This window comes from Varanus komodoensis, unplaced genomic scaffold (assembly GCF_004798865.1).
Source record: "Varanus komodoensis strain SLA01 unplaced genomic scaffold, ASM479886v1 scaffold42, whole genome shotgun sequence".
Taxonomy (NCBI): Eukaryota; Metazoa; Chordata; class Lepidosauria; order Squamata; family Varanidae; genus Varanus; species Varanus komodoensis.
In genome coordinates this window covers 4,221,347-4,240,063 of record NW_025335972.1, presented here as the reverse complement: position 1 = coordinate 4,240,063, position 18,717 = coordinate 4,221,347, and the positions used below count along the sequence as shown (strand labels likewise).

General features: G+C 48.2%; 1 protein-coding gene across 1 annotated transcript; it reads right to left on the bottom strand.

Moving 5' to 3' along the window:
- Positions 1-1,017: 1,017 nt before the first annotated feature.
- LOC123030089 (intercellular adhesion molecule 1-like) lies at positions 1,018-18,433 on the bottom strand. The gene is made up of 7 exons (XM_044443699.1): positions 18,123-18,433; positions 12,729-12,986; positions 11,530-11,847; positions 10,464-10,742; positions 9,470-9,745; positions 3,671-3,913; positions 1,018-2,680 (listed from the first exon to the last, which is right to left on the bottom strand). The coding sequence occupies exons 1-7, from the start codon at positions 18,169-18,171 to the stop codon at positions 2,466-2,468; spliced, it is 1,638 nt and encodes a 545-aa protein (XP_044299634.1). The 5' UTR covers positions 18,172-18,433; the 3' UTR covers positions 1,018-2,465.
- Positions 18,434-18,717: the final 284 nt, after the last annotated feature.

Sequence of the window (18,717 nt, the reverse complement as noted above, 5' to 3'; positions counted from 1 at the left end):
CCCATTTCAGCTGCCATATGCAACCCTTTAAAAGCACCTCAGTGGCACCTTAAAGGGCTGTCAGTGGCAGGCAGGTCAATTTTTTTTAAACCTTGTGCACGGACAGGAAGGCCTGGAGGAGTGTTGTCCATGGGGTCGCGAAGGGTCAGAGGCAACTAGCAAAATTTCCTCCCTCACAGTAGGGTGTGGGTGCTTCACACCACATTACCATTTTCCACGCCCTCTCCCACAGCTCTTTTTAGGTGTAGGAAGTATGCTATTATTTGGAAATGACCGGATGAAATACTTATTTTTTCAATTCTGCTTTTTCACAACCTTGAGGATGCCCCCCTAGATAAAATAACATGTAAAGGAGGTGATCTTAATCCCACAAAGAATCTAGAAGAAGAAGCCACAGAAAGTGGTAAGTTCAAAACCTCATGTAGAGTAGCCCATGTCCTTAAGAAAGAGCCACAATGAAACCTTAGTCTCTGGCCCCATATCGGCTTCCTTGAGCAGAATATGACAACCATGGTCAGCAAAGGTTGGCACTGGTCCTGACATCTTAGCAGGAATGTTCCTGTGCAGAGTGCCAGTCCATTAGCAAGGCACCAACTTCTCCTGATAATTCCTGCCACTTTGTATTGAAGCTTTCTCTTTTGCATTTCTTTATTTCATCTGACACTCTGACCATGCCCACACCCTCATTAGACTGGCTTTCTGGGCGGGGGGGGAGGGTTATGATTTAAATTGTTCTGCAGGATTCCCCCATCATGCTGCTTCTTCCCTCTTGCTTCTCAATGGCTCTGATTTGCTGGCCTCCCAGATCCAAAGGTGGCTTTCTCTGTTTTAGGGGATGCAAACACAACCTCACCCCAGCATCTGCAATTTTCTGTTCAGATTCTTCACACCCTTATATGTGGCTGTGTAATAACACAACAGAGCAGCCAAGGAACACTCATTGCACGCCTTCTATCCCCCATCCAACTTACTGCTAGCCACACGCAGTATTTTCCAGTCACACAGAGATTCACCACATTTTGAAACGAATATTTCATTTATTTGGCAAAGCACTTTTTAAAAAATCCCTCTTGGATTCACTCTCCCACTATGGCCACTCACTTTACTTTTATCTGCTACAGTTCCTGGCCGATAGTATGAACAGTATTAAGCTGTTGCTATAATTCTTCCTGCAGTAAAACATGAATGTAAAACCAAATACGTGCAAGTGAGAATTAGGATGACTTGCGGGTTTTGAAAAAGGATCCGTCATGGTTTGGAAGATGCATGAAAAATTATTTGTGGTTCCTTTGTGGAAATGGTTGTGTGGGTGCTCATCATCCAGAACTCAAGGTACGGAAAATTTGTAAATCCAGTGTTGGGTTTCAATCAAGTTCTTTGAAAATCCAAATGCTTCTACAAAGACAAATTCTGTGTGACAGCATTCTCCCTATCCTAACTTAAAAACGCACTTCCTGAAGCAGCCCCACAAGTGTTTTCACATGTACAAGTGTTTTCTCTCCTGCACACATTTTGCCAAATGTGACTATTGCTCATGCAGGGCAGAATGTGGAAGACAAATGGAACATCCACAATAATCACAACAGTTTTTTCGTATGATGAAGCACTGCTCTTCCGTGGTGGCATGTTGTTTCAGCCATCATGGGTAACGTGGGCCTGTTCCCTGCCCTTCCTTTATCACAGTCTGTTTTGATGTCCAGCTTTATTTCTGCTTAGGAAAAGCATCATGTTGGATTCAGACTGACACATAGGACACATCCTGTCTCTGAACAAGAAAATCTCGAATTTTCGAACCAGGAAACAAACTAGAAAACCATCCAGGGCTCCTGCTGTAGATCATATAAGCCAGAAGAGGTTTGGTCTTTCGTGAAGTCCCAGCCATTCCAGCTTGTGCTATGAAACATTCGCTAGTGACCCTCCTGAGGAATAGGCATTATTTCTCCAGTGCCTCGTGTACTCATGTCCTTGCCTACAGATAATCCCGGTAAATCTGGTGGTGCTGAAAGGTTCACACAACAGGGCTAAAAGCTTAGTACTGAATAGTCCATTACTGGCGCTGCCAACGTCCCCATCCAGCGTATCAGCCCAGGCTCTCCCACTGTGGTCTTCCACTGAGTCAGTGGAAGCTGTCAGGTCTCTCTTAAGCCTTCCAGAGCTGTCCAGTCACCTCTTCAGCTAAGCATCTGGAGGGCAGCCCTGGATAGAAGAGGAGGCCTTAACAAGGAGACACGTGGCCCAAGCCTCTGAGCCCATCCCTTGTAATGAATGCTACTGACCATAACTGAAAGTGCAGAATTCGCCAAGACAAAAGCCAAGAACAGCATTGCCACCAGCTGTTCTGCCCCAGAGGTAGGCTTTCTCAGGTTCTGCCCCAAACTAGGTGGGGCGGTGATCCCTCATAGCAGCTGAAACTTGTCCAACATTGGGCTGAGTTCCTTTTCAGTTCCAAGTAGCCATCTGCCCACTTAGACATTCTCAGCCTGTGCATTTCCGTTCAGGCATTTTTCCTCTGCTGCTCGCTGCTGCAGCTGCTGCTGCCGCCGCCGCTGCTGCTGCTGCTTTAAGCGATACTTCCTGATTTTATGCTTTCTGTAATACATGTAATAGGCCGCCAGAGCCCCAAGTACAGCCAACGCCAAAACAGTTGGTATAGCTATTGCAAGGATGTTAAGATGTGCAGCTGTGAAAAGAAAACACAGTTTCAGAGAGTTGCAGTTCTGCCACCTAGACAAGGCTTGGGCAGAGAAGCCCTCCATTTTGTTTGTAAAGAACATTCTAAGCCCCACGGATGAAAAAGAATTCATGCAAGTTTCTCAGTGCCAAATGCATGTTTAGGCAGGCTTGGATGAGGCTCCTGCCAGGCACCACAATGCAAGAATATTGCGTGGCCTTCCCCACCCCCCTTCCCTGATGTCCAAACTGCTGCTGACTCCCACCACTAAAAATTATTACACACAGTTTTTAAATACTGCTCCATAGCTATACACATTCCAGTGTGATAAGCAATAAAAATACAAAAAAGAATAAAACACAACAGTAAAAACAAGATATCAATACGAACAGTGGCAGGTCAACTAAAGAAGGCCCTATAAGATAAAGGTGGCGCAGGAAACGACATGCTGTTGGTACCTGGGCACAAGTTCCACAAAAGTGAGATTTTCAGAAGGCAAAGTGGGGAAAGTAAAAGAAAAGCAACTCTGAAAAACAAGGCAGAAGTGGAGTCAAAATTCCAAAGGCTCCATTTTTGAACCCAAATTTGGATGGTGTTGGAGGAGAGCCTCCCCATTTTTAAAAAATCTACACAATCAAACAATAACCAGGATAGGCAGGGAGCCTCAGTAATTGCCAAGAGAGGTGTCTGCTGGCACCAGGACTTCAGCTATACAAACTCAGATGGGATATTGTAGCCCTCTACAGCCCCTGTCTTTTGAGGCTTCCTCCAAAACCTGACAAAGACTACTGAGCAAGCCAACAACTTGGTGACAGCTGAGCATCTATGGGATGACTGGAGAGGACACCTGTTCATTAGCCTCCCTGGAATAGGCTTAAAACGCACAATTTGGACCTGCATTTTGGATAATAAACCTGGAGACAGATCCATTCATGGACATCAGTTGCATGTCCAAAGATGGGTTTTGTTTCACTTTTTGGGTAAAAGAAGTCAACTTACGTTCAACGTGAACTGTCACAGTTCTAACATCGAAACCGTACTTGTTGGTGGCTGTGCACTTATAGAGACCATGATGCTCTCTGTAGATCCGCTGTTGGACCCCGATCCTGAAAGGTTTGTCACCTCTCCTGCATTCAACTGTTGGCAGTGGGTTTCCCCAGGCAGAGCAGTTAAAAGTCTCATCGCTGTTCTCTCTCCAGGTCAACGTATCAGGGCAGCTCAAATTGTCCATCCAGGCTCCATCTAGAATGGGGAAGACAATGTTCCTTGGCAAAGTGGCATGCAGGGCACCATCCCATTTTGCCGTGCAAAATGTCACAGAATGTGTAGTCACTTCGTGCGGCTTAGGCAGTGTGTGTTGCATGCTCCATGGATCCCAGGCCTGTGAGGAAGCCGGCACGGTGCAAAGCCGCCTCCATTGCTAAATCTAGCAAATCACATAGAAGCTGGGTGGGGACAAGGCTTGCTTGAAAGAGAGCAAAAGAAGCTTATGTTAACCACTGTAGATTTTTTGCTATCTGGAGCGCTGGACTAGGACCTGGGACCTGGGAAACCATTGCACCAAGTTCCCATCCTCCCCTTGACCATGAAGCCCCAAGGATGGTTTGGGACTGGACGCTGACTCTCATAGCAAAAGAGTGTCATAACAAACACTCTTTTCCAACAACCCAAGAGACGACTCTTCACATGGACATCACCAGACGGTCAACACAGAAATCAGATTGACTATGTGCTCTGCAGCCAAAGATGGAGAAGCTCTATACAGTCAGTAAAAACTAGAGCAGGAGCTGACTGTGGCTCAGATCAAGAGTTTCCTGTTGCAAAAATGAGGCTTAAATTGAAGAAAGCAGGGAAAAGCACTAGGCCACTCAGGTATGACCCAAATCATATTCCTGATGAATATAGAGTAGAGGTGACAAAAAGATTTAAGGAATTAGCTCTGATAGACAAAGTGCCTGAAGAACTATAAACGGAGGTTCACAACATTGTACAAGAGGTAGCACCTAAACCATCCCAAAGAAAAAGAAATGCAAGTAAGCAAAACGGCTGTCTGAGGAAGACTTACAAATAGCTCAAGGAAAGAAGGGAAGCGAAAGGCAAGGGAGAAAGGGAAAGATACACCCAGTGGGATGCAGAATTCCAGAGAATAGCTAGAAGAGATAAAAATGCCTTCTTAAATGAACAGTGCAAAGAAATAGAAGAAAACAACAGAATAGGGAGGACCAGAGATCTCTTAAAGAAAATTGGAGATATGAAGGGAACATTTCATGCAAAGATGGGCATGATCAAGGACCAAAATGGCAGGGATCTAACAGAGGCAGAAGAGATTAAGAAGAGGTGGCAGGATTACACAGAACTGTACAAGAAAGAGCTTCAAGTCCCTGATAACCACGATGGGGTGGTCGCTGACCTCGAGCCAGACATCCTGGAATGTCAAGTCAAATGGGCCTTAGGAAGTCTGAGCAACAACAAAGCTAGTGGAGGCAACAGTATTCCAGCTGAGCTATTCAAAATCCTAAAAGACGGTGCAGTAAAAGTGCTACACTCCGACCCCCAATCCCGCAAGCCTATCCAGAAGGATACCATGGTCGATGGTATCGAAAGCCGCTGAGAGATCCAGGAGAACCAACAGGGACGCACTCCCCCTGTCCTTCTCCATGCACAGGTCATCGTACTGGGCGACCAAGGCAGATTCAGTACCGTACCCGGGTCTGAAGCCGGACTGAAATGGGTCCAGATAATCAGTTTCATCCAAGAGTGCTTGGAGTTGTCCCGCCACCACCCGCTCTAACACCTTGCCCAAAAACGGAATGTTGGCCACTGGTCTATAATTAGTGGCCATCCCTGGATCCAGTGACGCCTTCTTCAGGACCGGTCGGACTACTGCCTCCTTTAAAGGGGCAGGCACCCGACCCTCCCTCAGAGAAGCGTTAACCACTTCCAAGATCCAGATCCCAATCCCGTGCTTGGAATTATTTATTAACCAAGACGGGCAAGGGTCCAATAGGCAAATGGTGGGACGTACTCGTCCAAGCACCTTGTCCACATCATCAGGCCACTGTAACTGAAATTCATCCAATAATTCTGGACCAGACGGCGGCATTGGTGTCTCCCTAAAAACCTCTGAATCAATAGTGGAATCCAGCTCGTGACGAATCTGAGCGATTTTCTCCCTGAAATGCCTGGCAAAGTCGTCACAGTGGGCCTTTGAGGGTGGAACCAGGTCTTCTTTCGGACCTGGACGAACCAGGCCTTGCACCACTCGAAAAAGCTCCGCCGGACGGCATTGTGAGGAGGCAATGGAAGCAGAAAAAAATCTCTTTTTCGCCGCCCTCACTGCCACAGCATAGGCCTGATAGTGGGCTCTCAAGTGCGTTCAGTCAGATTCATCCCGTGATTTCCTCCACCTACACTCTAGCCGTCTCCCAACCTGCTTCATCGCCCTCAATTCAGGAGTATACCAAGGGGAAGAGCGGGCTCTGCCTGGTGGGAGAGGACGCTTAGGAGCGATCGTGTCCACAGCCCTGGTCATCTCCCCATTCCACAGTTCGACCAGAGCCTCAACAGGAGCACCCATCTTGTCAGCCGGAAACTCCCCCAGGGCCTTCAGGAATCCTTCCGGATCCATCCAGCTCCGGGGGTGGACCCACACAATCGGGTCCGCACCCCTACTGAGGGAGAGGTCGCTCTCGAGCACAAACCTGACCAGAAAGTGGTCTGACCATGACAGGGGAGTCAAGCATAAATTCCTCACCCTCAGATCACTCTCCTCCTGCCCCGTCGAGAAAACCAGGTCCAGAGTGTGTCCATGTTCATGGGTCGGGCCAGTGACATGTTGAGACAGCCCCATGGCCACCATGGAGGCCATGAAGTCCTGAGCTGCCCCGGTCAGATCAGTCTCGGCATGGAGATTGAAGTCCCCCAGGACCAACATCCTGGGGGTCCTCAACACCAGGTCCGAGACGGTCTCCGTCAGCTCAGGCAGGGAGACTGTTGGGCAGAAGGGTGCACGGTACACCAACAGAATCCCCAATCTGTCTCAGTCGCCCAACACCAAGTAGAGACACTCCAGCCCTGGTCTCGAAGGGACAGGAAGTCCAGTGAGAGAGATGGAAGCTCAGTAAACCAAAGCGACCCCCCCTCCCCTCCCCTCCGGGCGCGAGCAGTGCTGAACTAGATACCCGGGCGGGCACACTTGGGAGAGGGCCACATCCCCCCCTTCTCCCGCCCATGTTTCTGTAATGCAAGCCAGGTCGGCACCCTCATCCACAATCAAATCATGGATGAGGGAAGATTTGTTATTGACTGACCTGGCATTAAGCAACAGCACTGTCAGGCCCGAGGGGCGGCTGACAAGACTCCCTGGCACCCTCTGGCTGGGGGCAAAACCAGAAGTAGGGACAGGTGTCAGCCATCTGTCCCTCCTTCTTCTATGCAGACATGTTAAGCTCCCACCACTGTTACATCCATTGCCCAAAACCACCCCAATGGCGGCGCCCATGCGCTCCCCAGGAAGCACAAGCGGCGACATGGCCAGGGACGACTCCATAAAACAGTTTAAAATACAATAAAATTATAAAAACGGTTGGAGGGCCAATTATAGGGCTGCCAATCAAAGTCCCCTGGCCAGCCCAGCCCCCCGAACGGTGCCCAAACGGCAGCGACTGCCCTTCGGCCGCCAGCCCCAGCCGCCACTGGTGCTTTCAGGCCGCGGGGCCTCCCGACACTCCGCCCCGTCCGGTGCATGTCCCTCACCCGTGCAGGGGCGTGGCGGGCCGGTCAGGTGGTGGCACTGGCGGTGCGGGCGTTCGCTGCGGGGCGGCGGCGGCACGGAGTCCCGGGGCGTGGAAGAGGTGCGTCCCCTCGGCGCGCAGTTGTTTCTGCCGGCTCCCCTCCCCGGCCGCCGCCGGCGCTTTCAGGCCGCAGGGCCTCTTCCTCAATATGCCAGCAAATTTGGAAAATTCAACAGTGGCCACAGGATTGGAAAAGGTCAGTTTACATTCCAATTCCAAAGAAGGGCAATGCCAAAGAATGCTCAATCTACCGCACCATTGCACTCATTTCACATGCTAGCAATGCTATGCTCAAAATCCTACAAGCTAGGCTCCAGCAGTATGTGGACTGAGAACTATCAGAAGTACAGGCAGGATTTCAAAGAGGCAGAGGAACTAAAGATCAAATTGCCAACATACGCTGGATCATGGAGAAAGCTAGGGAGTTCCAGAAAAACATCTGCTTCATTGACTATATTAAAGCCTTTGATTGTGTGGATCACAACAAATTGTGGCAAGTTCTTAAAGAGATGGGAACACCAGACCATCTTATTTGTCTCTTGAGAAACCTATATGCAGGTCAAGAAGCAACAGTGAGAACTGGACACGGAACCGCTGATTGGTTCAAAATTGAGAAAGAAGTTCGGCAAGGCTGTATACTGTCACCCTGCCTATTTAACTTACATTCTGAGCACACTGTGAGAAAGGTGGGGCTAGATCAATCACCAGTTGGAATTAAGATTGCCGGGAGAAATATCAACAGCCTCAGATATGTAGATGATACCACTCTAATGGTAGAAAGTGAAGAGGAACTAAACAGCCTCTTGATGTGGGTGAAGGAAGAGAGTGCAAAAATTGGCTTGAAACTCAACATTAAGAAAACTAAGATCATGGCATCCGGTCCTCTCACTTCCTGGCAAATAGATGGGGAAGAAATGGAGGTAGTGACAGATTTTATTTTTCTGGGCTCCAAGATTGACGCAGACAGGGACTGCAGCCAAGAAATTAAAAGATGCTTGCTCCTGGGGAGGAAAGCTATGGCAAATCTAGACAGCATATTAAATAGCAGAGACATCACCCTGCCAACAAAAGTGTGTATAGTCAAGGCTATGGTTTTCCCAGTTGCAATGTATGGCTGTGAAAGCTGGACCATAAGGAAGACTGAATGCTGAAAAATTGAGGCCTTTGAATTGTGGTGCCAGAGAAGACTCCTGTGAGTCCCTTGGACCGCAAGGTGATCAAAGCGGTCACTCCTAGAGGAGATCAACCCTGACTGCTCTTTAGAAGGCCAGATCCTGAAGATGAAACTCAAATACTTTGGCCACCTAATGAGAAGGAAGGACTCCCTGGAGAAGAGCCTAATGCTGGGAACAATAGTTGGCAAAAGAAGAAGGGGACGGCAGAGGATGAGGAGGCTGGATGGAGTCACTGAAGCGGTTGGTGTGAGCTTAAGTGGACTCTGGGGGATGGTGGAGCAGAGGAAGACCTGGAGGAATGTCCATGGGGTTGTGATGGGTCGGACACGACTTCGCGACTAGCAACAGCACTGACTCTCAACCTCCCCTACCTCACATGGTTGTGATGAGGATACGATGGAGAGGAGCAGGCCTTGAGTTTCTTGCAAGAAATAAGTGGGATCTAAATATAAGAGAGAAATGCTACCCAAGGCTTTTTGCGAATGGGGTGGCATAGAAATGGTCTAAATAAATAAAATAAATACCCCATGCTCCATCTTCCTCTCTCTCTCTACACACACACACGCACAGAGAGAGAGAGAGAGAGAGAGAGAGCGAGCGAGCGAGCTAGCATGAAAGGGAGAAGTCTAAGCTTATTTTCATGTGCAGAGATTCTTTCCATGCAGTAGCAGTCAGTCATGTGGACCCTCCCTTACAGTTGGAAGGGACACAGTCCAAGCAGCAAGAACTGGGCCCATATATCTGCATGAAGAACTGCCCAACCCTCCCCATTCGTCCCAACTGCAGAAGTTTCCAGTCTCTGGGAAACATCCACTGCATTTCCTACTCACAGTAGACAGTGAGGCGTAGAGACGTCTTTTTTTCAACCAGCTGCCCATGGATGTTCAGTGTTGCGTGACACACATATTCCCTCCCATCATGGTCTTGCCGAGCTGTCATTCTAAATTGGACAGTGGGAGCATGTCCAGTTGCTAAGATCTGCTTGCTATCGCTGATCTGCATTTTAATACTGGAGGAGCACGTCTTACTACATCGGCACGTAAGAAGGACGCTTTCGTTGGCGAGGACCCGCGGCAAGTCAGTCTCCAGACTGGGTCTGGGCAAACCTGTAAGAGAAGAGAGCACACCAGCCATGATTCATCTCACTGGCTCCATCAGCTATTGGTGCATAGGTACAAGACGATTCCTGTCAGGTTTTTGCAATAATCCCTTATATCAGACAGGGACAGGATAACTAAAGAGATCCCCATCAAACTGCAATACAATTTGGCCTCCTGAACAAATGTGCCTTTTGGAAATTGGTTATTCACTGGCTTCTGCCCATCCCAGTATTTCAACACAGTTCTCCGTTTAAAGAAAGCACCTTGGCATGCTATTTGGAACGCATATTTCTCCACATGAAAAATGTGCTCAGTGTGCTAAAAGTGCCTGATGGGTGGTGGGGAAGGAGAACTTGTACCTTGCAATGGAGGTACAACTAATTTGCACCTTGTGATGGAGCACTTCAGAGCGAGACCCCCAACCTGAGTGACTCCGTGCCCTGATTCATCACATTCCACACCTGCATGCAGGATCTTGCTCAGGGGCATGGGATGGATCCAGACAAGGTTTGCTGAACACCGGCCCCATTGAAAAGGTTGGTGGGATAAGTCCCATCAGTGGCAGACAAAATCAAGCTCAACCCAGTTTGGGTGCAACCATTATTGCGGCTTTTGCTTTCCAAACAAGAGCAAATTTCAACTCTTTCCAGTCTGACTGCACGGACGGACAGAAATCTTGTGTGAGGAACTGAGATGGGCTAATTCCAGAGTTGTGATTACTCACTGTACACATTCACTGTCTTCTCAACCCTTCGGCTCACTCGCCCCAGAGAGACTGTGCAGAGCAGCGTGTGTTCTCCTGTGGACGAGGAAGACACCAGGGCCTGCGCGCTCACGCTGGACCCCGACACACTTGTGCTGAGGTTCCAGCTCTTCCCTGCAAACTGCAAATCAAACTGGGCCTCCTCAGCTGGGAAAACTCCAGACACATGGCAGTGGACAGCCATCGTGGTATTGGTCTCCATGGAAAGCGGGGCTTCCAGGTGGGGATCCGAGGAAAAAACTGTCAAGACAATAACAGAACCATGCCAGTTATCTAAACAAGAAGCGCAGTCAAGATAAGAACTTCCTCAGACAGCAGTTGGTGCTGGTGAGCCAACAGAAATGGAGTCAAACTGTGCCGCTGAGAAGCAAGAGCAGTGTATCAACCTGGGTGGGGCATCCCTGAGGTCTGCAAAAGTCCAAAAGTAGTTTCAAGGACAAACCCAATGAGGTAAAAGCACCTTCAAAGACCAGCCCGGTTAGGCATAGCCGTGCCCGTCAGCTAAGAAACGCTGCTGACCACTGGCTGCCTTCCCTGGTTGCTCTGGCTGATCTTCAGCGGTACATTCTTCACACATTGCCAGCTTCAAGAATAAAATGAAGGATCCCCATCATCAGTGGGACTCTGAAGCCAAAGGAGACTTTTCCGGAAGGTATCCTAAGAATGGCCAATGTGGGGGAAAGCATCACCACTAAGGTAGTAGAGAGTGTGTGCCATCAGCATGTGTGAGTAGATTCATGGCTGTAGGCAGAAACTGAATCCCCCTTTCCTTTTGTCTTGCGGCAAGTTTTGTGTATGCGTTGAAGCCTGGTGTCAGTGGGTCTGCGTAGCCACTCCAGATTTCAGCTGAATTTTCAAGAAGCTATCCCTGATGCTGAACCCGAACCCTTCCCCCAGATTGGGTCAGCAGCACAGAGAGTTCCTGGACAGTTTGGCATGGGCTTCCAAGTGGCCGTGCAATCCGAGTCGCATTGCACCACCCGTCTCCACCAGCTACGTGGGAACGGAACGGGCGGCGGGCACTCACCGACTGCTGCTAGTGCTTCACTGCTGGATGTTTTTTCCAAGAGTGGCCCATCAGGTCTCAGATCCAGAGCTGCGTGGCAGGTGAGTTCCTTCCCACGGTCAGCCTGTTCGGCTATTACGTTATGCCTTAATACAGCATCGCCAGCTTTAGCTTCAGCATGAGACTCAAATGTCTTCGCCAGAACTTTTTCCCCTGCTTTGAGCAGGGTAATGGTGAGATTCCGGATGGGGGCGACGTTGGAAACTCGGCAGGACCAGGTGTATGCCTTGCCCACCTCCATCTCTGGCACCGGGTCCATCGCTACATGCTCTGGAGCTCCTGGAAGAGAATGAAGGTCTGGATCAGTGCAATTAAGAGGCAGCGGGTGAGCAGAAGAGTTACACCTCGGAGCCGCTCTGCGCATCACAGTGGCGAACACAGGCTGTCCATTTGAACCCGCACATCACGGCCGCTCCGTGTGTGCCTGGACAGCCTGGCTTATTTGAGGCTTAAGCCATCCTCAAGTAAGCCTGGGCCAGCCACGGGGAGTGAAGCTTCAGTGAAGAAAATTAGGTGGTGACATGCAAAGGAGTGAAAATGGCCAACTAAATTATGCAGCTCATAGAAAATGTGCCCAATCTACATAATATAGTAGGTCACAGAACTTGATCTTTTCCAGGAAAAGCATCTAAGTTACCTTGATACAGATTTTTTTTTAGTGCAAAGAACACATCATCTCGACCATAGATATAAAACTGGTTCAGAAAATGCTGCAAGCAAAGAGCAACCCAGAATGAAATGTCAGCAACAGGAAGGGCAAGGTAAAGTTAGGACCCCAGGGAATTCCAAGGCCCAGGCAAATCACTAGATCTGTAAAAGGAGAAGGGTCAGTGCCAGCAAGGCCAGCTTCCCTGGTGGAAGAGCTCTGAAGCCAGGATCCCGGGTCCCTTGCTGGGAGAGAGCCCTGCATGGCACCCTGAAGGGCAGTTCCCAGTCAGACCAGCCGTGCCCCTGCTGGGAGCTGCGGCCTAAGCTCTTTCTTCCTCGCCGCTTCCTGAGCAGCCACTTTCCCTTCTTTCCCAGGGAGACCCTGAAGGTGGGATCCCTCCCTGAGCTCCAGCAAGTAACCTCCACCTTCCCGCTCGACAAGCAACACTCCCAAGCGCCAGCATCCCTTCAGGGCAAGCTTTTACCCCCAGCCAGGCTGAGATGGGACTTACGGTAGACTGTGATCACTGCGCGTGGAGGTTTTATGTTACTTGTACACTGAGCATAGCATGATGGGGTGGGTGCCCACTCTTCAACACTGGTGAGATTGAAGGCTTTCCATGTCCTCCCATTTCCTGCAGGAACCTGGTCTAAGTTGCTCTCAATGCCAATTCCGTCACAGTTGGAGCTGCAGTTTATCACAACAGAGCCTCCAAATTCCACGACAGGTTTTTCTGGCCAAACACTGATGAACTCTTCTTTCTCCGTTACTGAAAACCGAAGGAATGCCAATTGTGTTAACATTTAAACATATACGGGGAATATATAGCCAGAAAGATTACAGCGAGGGAAGTGAAATGAAGGCAGAGTAAAATGAAGATAGGACAAGCGGGAGATATGCCAGTCACAGGGAAATGTAGGGAGGGCTTTCATAGCAGGAAAGGAGTTCATACCTATTCCTCAGAGAAATGAATAGTTGGCCATTCATATCTATTAGCCTGCACCTAACACCGTGGTTTAAATTTAAAAAAATAAAACCTTTATGCTGCAATAGGTCTGGCCCAGATTTGAGGAAGGCCTGCACAAAATCTGGTTAAGGGAGCATGTTACAGGCGCTAATTGCAGTATGAATGGGCATGCACGCACGTGCACGCACCCCCCCCCCCCAAACTTGGGCCTTCTAGGTACTTGCTGTGGTGGGCAGCTGGTGCCTTGCGAATTTGTCTGAGCAGCTACCCCTGAATGAGGATGATTTGACAGCCAAAAGTCATCTGGAATATGGCAAACAACACTTTTATTGATTTGAAATATATTTGTTGTCAGTATATAATGAAGATATATTTTATTTTCTTTACAGCATTATTTGTATAATGAATGTGACTGCTGATTTGAAATTCCTTACCCCGTGTTTATTCAGTCTCATATGGTTGTGTTTTTGTTGTGTAATTTTAGCCAATGTTCCAGGCATTATTTTACTTGATATTCATGGAGTTTGACGTCATATTTGACTTTGATTCTAACTGATCAGGAAATCATTTCTTCTGATTTAGTTTTCCCATATGGATGAACACCACATTTAAGTTTCTTGTTCCTGCTCCAACTAGTTAGTATTTTTATCTTTCCCCCTGCCACAAAGAACCCAGGATGACTGATGTGGCCACTTCCTCCTCACCAACAGCCCTGTGAGGTAGGCTAGGCTGGGAGTGAATGACTGGCCCAAAGTCACCCAGTGAGCTTCATGGCCAACTGGGGACTAGAAACCAGATTTTCTGAGTCCCAGTTCAGCACTCTACACCACACTGAAGATCTGTGTTCATACACATGCTTCCTAAGGTTGACCAAAATCTCCCTCTTAAACACAGTCATCTGTAAGCAAGAATGAGAGAGCCTGGCAGATCTCTCATGCACGGTGCTGTATCTGCTCAGCATGTATTTTGTGATTAAAACAACAACAACAGCAACAACATAGTTTATTCTGGTTTTGCTTGTCAAGCCAGGGTCACAGTGAGGTCACTTGAAGAGCCACCTCACAAATCACAGATCTTAACCAGCTTCCCCTGTGGCTTCTGAAAAGAGATTGCCCACACAGTTTCTGGCATTCTTTGCAGTAATAAGGTCTAGAAACCTGCTTTATTTCAAAAGTGTCAGGAGGCTGAATTTTGGGACCTAAATCACAAAGGTCTGCACCTTTTCTGCAATTCCATTAAACTGCAGAAACCATGTAGAGCTGCTTGTATATATTGTGGTGTTAATTACATTACTTGTGAAGCAGGGACTGTTGTTTAGCACATGGTTCACACATGCAGTGATTACCCCTTTGGGCCATGGCATTTGACCAGCAGCCACGGAATGCAGGAATTCTGTGTTTGAGAAGTGAGAATGCCTCTCCTAAGGGGTGGCAACTGCTCTTGCACATTAAGTGCTTCTCATGGAGGGCTGTTCTGTGATCTCCAGGAGGGTGTCCTACAGAAGCCTACAGAGACACCCAAGAGGAAGAGGTCCATAGGTAGAGAAGCAAGTCCATCCTTCCAAGACCCACTGTTGTGGATTTGGAAATCTCTGCCATTGGCACTCCAAGAGCATTGGCAGAAGGGGGCGTAACTGGGGTGGATTAGGGAAAACCTTCAGTTCCCCCAACATGCACCAGGAAAAGGCAGGAAAATACACCATCTTAGGTGCTGGTGTTCCTATTTCCCATTCTGAGACTGACGGGAGGGAAAATCTGACAAGAACAAAACCCAGCCAAAAAGGAAAGAAAACGGCAGAAGAATGTGCCTCGACTACTCATGCTGACCTTCCCAGCTGCCAGTGCAAGCTCAGCAGGACTTTGGGTTCTGCAGGTCCCCTTTCCAGTCACCATAGGAGTGCCCTGTCCATCACAGATATTTTCCATCAATTGTACTAACAGATTACCCCACAAAATGCTGCAGTTCCTGTTTTAAAAAGTCAAGCTTGTTCTAGTCCTCTGTTCCTGGAACTCATAATCTTGTGGGCTTTTCTGACCCTGAGACCCAAGTACTTTTCTGTGATTTGCAATCTGTCTTTATGAGATGGCAAAAGTTTCTCCTTCCTTTGTAAAATGACTCACTAGATCAGACTGCCTCTTCATCTAGAAGAGGAATTTTCTGCCACTCCTTAGTCTGCTCTTAAAAGAAAACCAGCCCATTTCCAGCACAGCTACAATGAGAATTGTCAGGAGCACTATAAAGAACTGTAACCCTTTGCAATCCAGATAATGTGCTACTGAACATGCTTACTGGGGAGGGGGGAAAGTGCCGTGCTGATCATTTAAACAATCCAAAGCCTATATTAATTTAATACTTTACTTGACTAACTAAAAGAGCAGCCCAAGGGTGATCTTGTACATTTTTGTAATCTTTTGACTGAGCTAATAAAGCTGCTGAACTAATATGGATTTTGGAATTTTACTGGGAAGAGTAAGTACATTGAACTCAGTGGAATTTACTTCTGAGTCTACATGCATATGGTAGCTTCTGGTTGACGCTTTTGCTGTGCCATCACCACACATTCTTCCCATGAATGGCGATGTCATCTTCCATTCATAATCTCCCCATACTGTCCTACCTTTTCTTCCATCGTTTTGTTACCACAAAAAACTCAAAACCAAACAAAAGATCCTTCCAAGAGGTAGCGCTAGAAGTCCTGCACTTGCAAGAATCTCAGGGGTGCGCTGAAAGTATGTGAGCCATGTTGCTATTTTACCTGAAGGAAGATTATTTCAGAGTAGGCCAGCCCTGTGTCCTAGGGCTCTCATTTTGCAAAGAAAATGGAATGACATCTGAATGCGACACAGCCCATAACCCAGAGCCACACAGATAGGCCTGACCAAAGCAGTACTGGAATTTACTGCATGGATTTTGATTTTAGAACAGGAAAATGGCTGATTTTTTAAAACAATGGCAGTTGGTGCATCATAAAAAGTTGGCACATTTAAGTGTGATAAACACGTATCATTCTGAAATGCCCATGACAAAAGTTCCCCCTGTCATCATTCTGAGTACTGTATGACCACAAGAGAGTGGTGGGGGAGTTGGGAAGTTCCTTCTTTCAGGAAAGTATTGATTATAAATAGTGAAACCTGAAAACTACATCTGAAAACGAATCTAAAAGCACTTTGTATCCTTCAGATTATATGTTTCTGACATGAATAATTCATAGACATTAACTTTTACAGAAATACATGGAGCATGTTTATAGGGATGCATATATTTCTGTTAATTACAACGAAACCATTGATTTTTCCATCAGTGACTCTGTAGCACCACTTTATTTTTAATCTGTCCCAAAATGAAAGTTCTCTGCTAAAAGAAAAAAAATGCAGTACAATAAATAGAAACAAGCACGAGAACTAATGTCAGATAACTAAAACAGCCATCAAATCTAAAATTAGAAATGCAGCAGCCTCGTTTAGTAAGGGACACATCAGTCACCCGTGCAAGATGCACACCCACCATTTCTAAAAGGACCTCAGAGGAGCATTTTCATCTAATATCAGCCCCACAAAAGAGTGGCCTGAAAGCGGGATAGAATTTGGGCTTTCCACATCTGGGACCAATATTCTGACTGCTGCTGGCTGCGGAGTGGAATGCTTGAGTTATATGCACCTGGAGGGCAGCACATTGGGGAAGGTGAGTGAAGGGAGTTCACTGGAGTCATGTTTCATGTCTCAGCTCATCCAGGCACAAGCAGCGGAAGAGCCAGAAGGACTCTTGCTACAAAGCAACTGGGGAGAGCCAGTGTGGTATAATAGTTAAGAGCCAGGACTCGGGCAGTCTGGGTTCTGCACTCAGCCATGAAGCTCACTGGGTGATTCTAGGCCAGTCACAGACTCTTAGCCCAACCTACCTCACAGGGTTGTTGTGAGGATAAGATTGAGAGGAGCAGAATCATGTAATCTGCCTTGAGTTCCTTGAAAGGAAAAAAGGCAGGATATGAGTATAACAAATAAACAAATGGCTCCCTCGGGCAACAGATTCTGGACATCATTCGGCTGCTCTTTTGCTATCTGTCATTTTAGCGTGGAGAGCTTTTTTAAGAGTCCAGGACACAGAATAACAGGCTTTAGTTACAGGAAACCAGATTCCAGCTACCTATCTGGAATGCAGGAAACGTGACAGTGAAAAGCTTCTTCACTGTCAGAGCAGTATGACAATGGGACCCATGACCTGGGAGGTGCTGGGCTCTCCCACAATGGAAGCATTCTAGATGTGACTGGACAGCCATCTGAGCGGGTGGTGTGACTGGAGCCTTGCACTGAGCAACGGGTTAGAGCTGATGACCTTTCCTAGCCCTCTCCTGCTCTATGATTCTATGAAGAATTTAAATTCTATGATTCTATTAAGAATTTAAATATATATATATATAATCACCACTGTCATTTCCAAACAGGAAAGGAAAGTGGAAAAAATGCATAGTGAAGCAATGGAAGTTTTAGGTGGGAAAAAAAATAAGGATAGCGAGGAAGTAGAAGTTTTAGGTAGGAATTAATTTGTGAGATTTGTGTAAACCTCTCAACATCCCTTTTTGAAACCAACCCTGGAAAATAAGAATACAGGATAAAATTGACCCTGTGCATGCAAAGAGTGCATTTCTCATGTCTCAGGGTATTCAGGTTGGAGACATCCTGCACATCCGAGCCTGTGTTTTCCACACAGACCTGGACCCCAGGGCCACTTCTTTTTGTTTTGACTGAGCACGCACTGGGTGCTTGGTAGAAGGCAACATCCCAGCTGTTGGACGTGGAGGGGAATTCCGGTAGCAGAGGACAGCTTCTTTTAATGGGCCAGGTCCCCATGAAAGAGCCACGATTGCGAGGCAATGAATCGGGTAAACCTAGAGCAAGCCCTGGACACGGCAGCAGCCGGGAAAAAGTCCCCTGTCCTTACCGCTGGCAGCGACGGAGCCGAGGAGGAGGAAGGCGAGAAAGCGAGGCATGTCGGTCAGCGACGAGGTCCGCTGCTCAGGGGCTGGTGAGGGCTGGTCCGGGTAGATGCCTGGAGACGGGCGCAGCGAGCCAAACCAGTGCACAGGCGGAGCCAGCCCGCGCGCAACGGAGGGATGCTGCGCGCAGAGGCGGCGATCGCGTGTGCTGCGCTGCGCCCGCCGGCCAGCGTTTATAAGCAGGGGCAGTTCCGGGTAGCCCGCAGCTCTGCTTCCAGCGTTCACGAGGGACCGGGGAATTCCCACGAGCTTTTTCCCTCCGCCCCCGCCTCCGACCGCTACATTAGCAACCAGGCTCTCAGAGGGGCGGGGACGGCAAGTTCCTCCCCAAACGCGGGGACGGGAACGCAGCACGCCCCCGGCACCCCCCGCAGTGGTGCGGTTGGGACAGGTCGCCCAAGCCAGCCCGCTTCGTTTCGCTTCTCCTGGGCATGGAGAGCGGCTGTCAAGAGAAAATCGGCCATCAGGCAGGCTCGCTCACCCGCGCTTTCATCTTTGATCGTTTTTGTATTGCCTCAAAATACAATGCAGGGGCCACAA

What these genes read in the sequence shown, in the direction of transcription:
- LOC123030089 (XM_044443699.1), bottom strand. Translation starts at nt 18,171, where the DNA reads ATGCCTCGCTTTCTCGCCTTCCTCCTCCTCGGCTCCGTCGCTGCCAGC. An exon ending in CGGCTCCGTCGCTGCCAGCG is followed by an intron (nt 12,987 to 18,122) that starts GTAAGGACAGGG and finishes TTCGGTTTTCAG; the next exon opens with TAACGGAGAAAGAAGAGTTC. An exon ending in TGTGACAGTTCACGTTGAAC is followed by an intron (nt 2,681 to 3,670) that starts GTAAGTTGACTT and finishes TTCTTTTCACAG; the next exon opens with CTGCACATCTTAACATCCTT.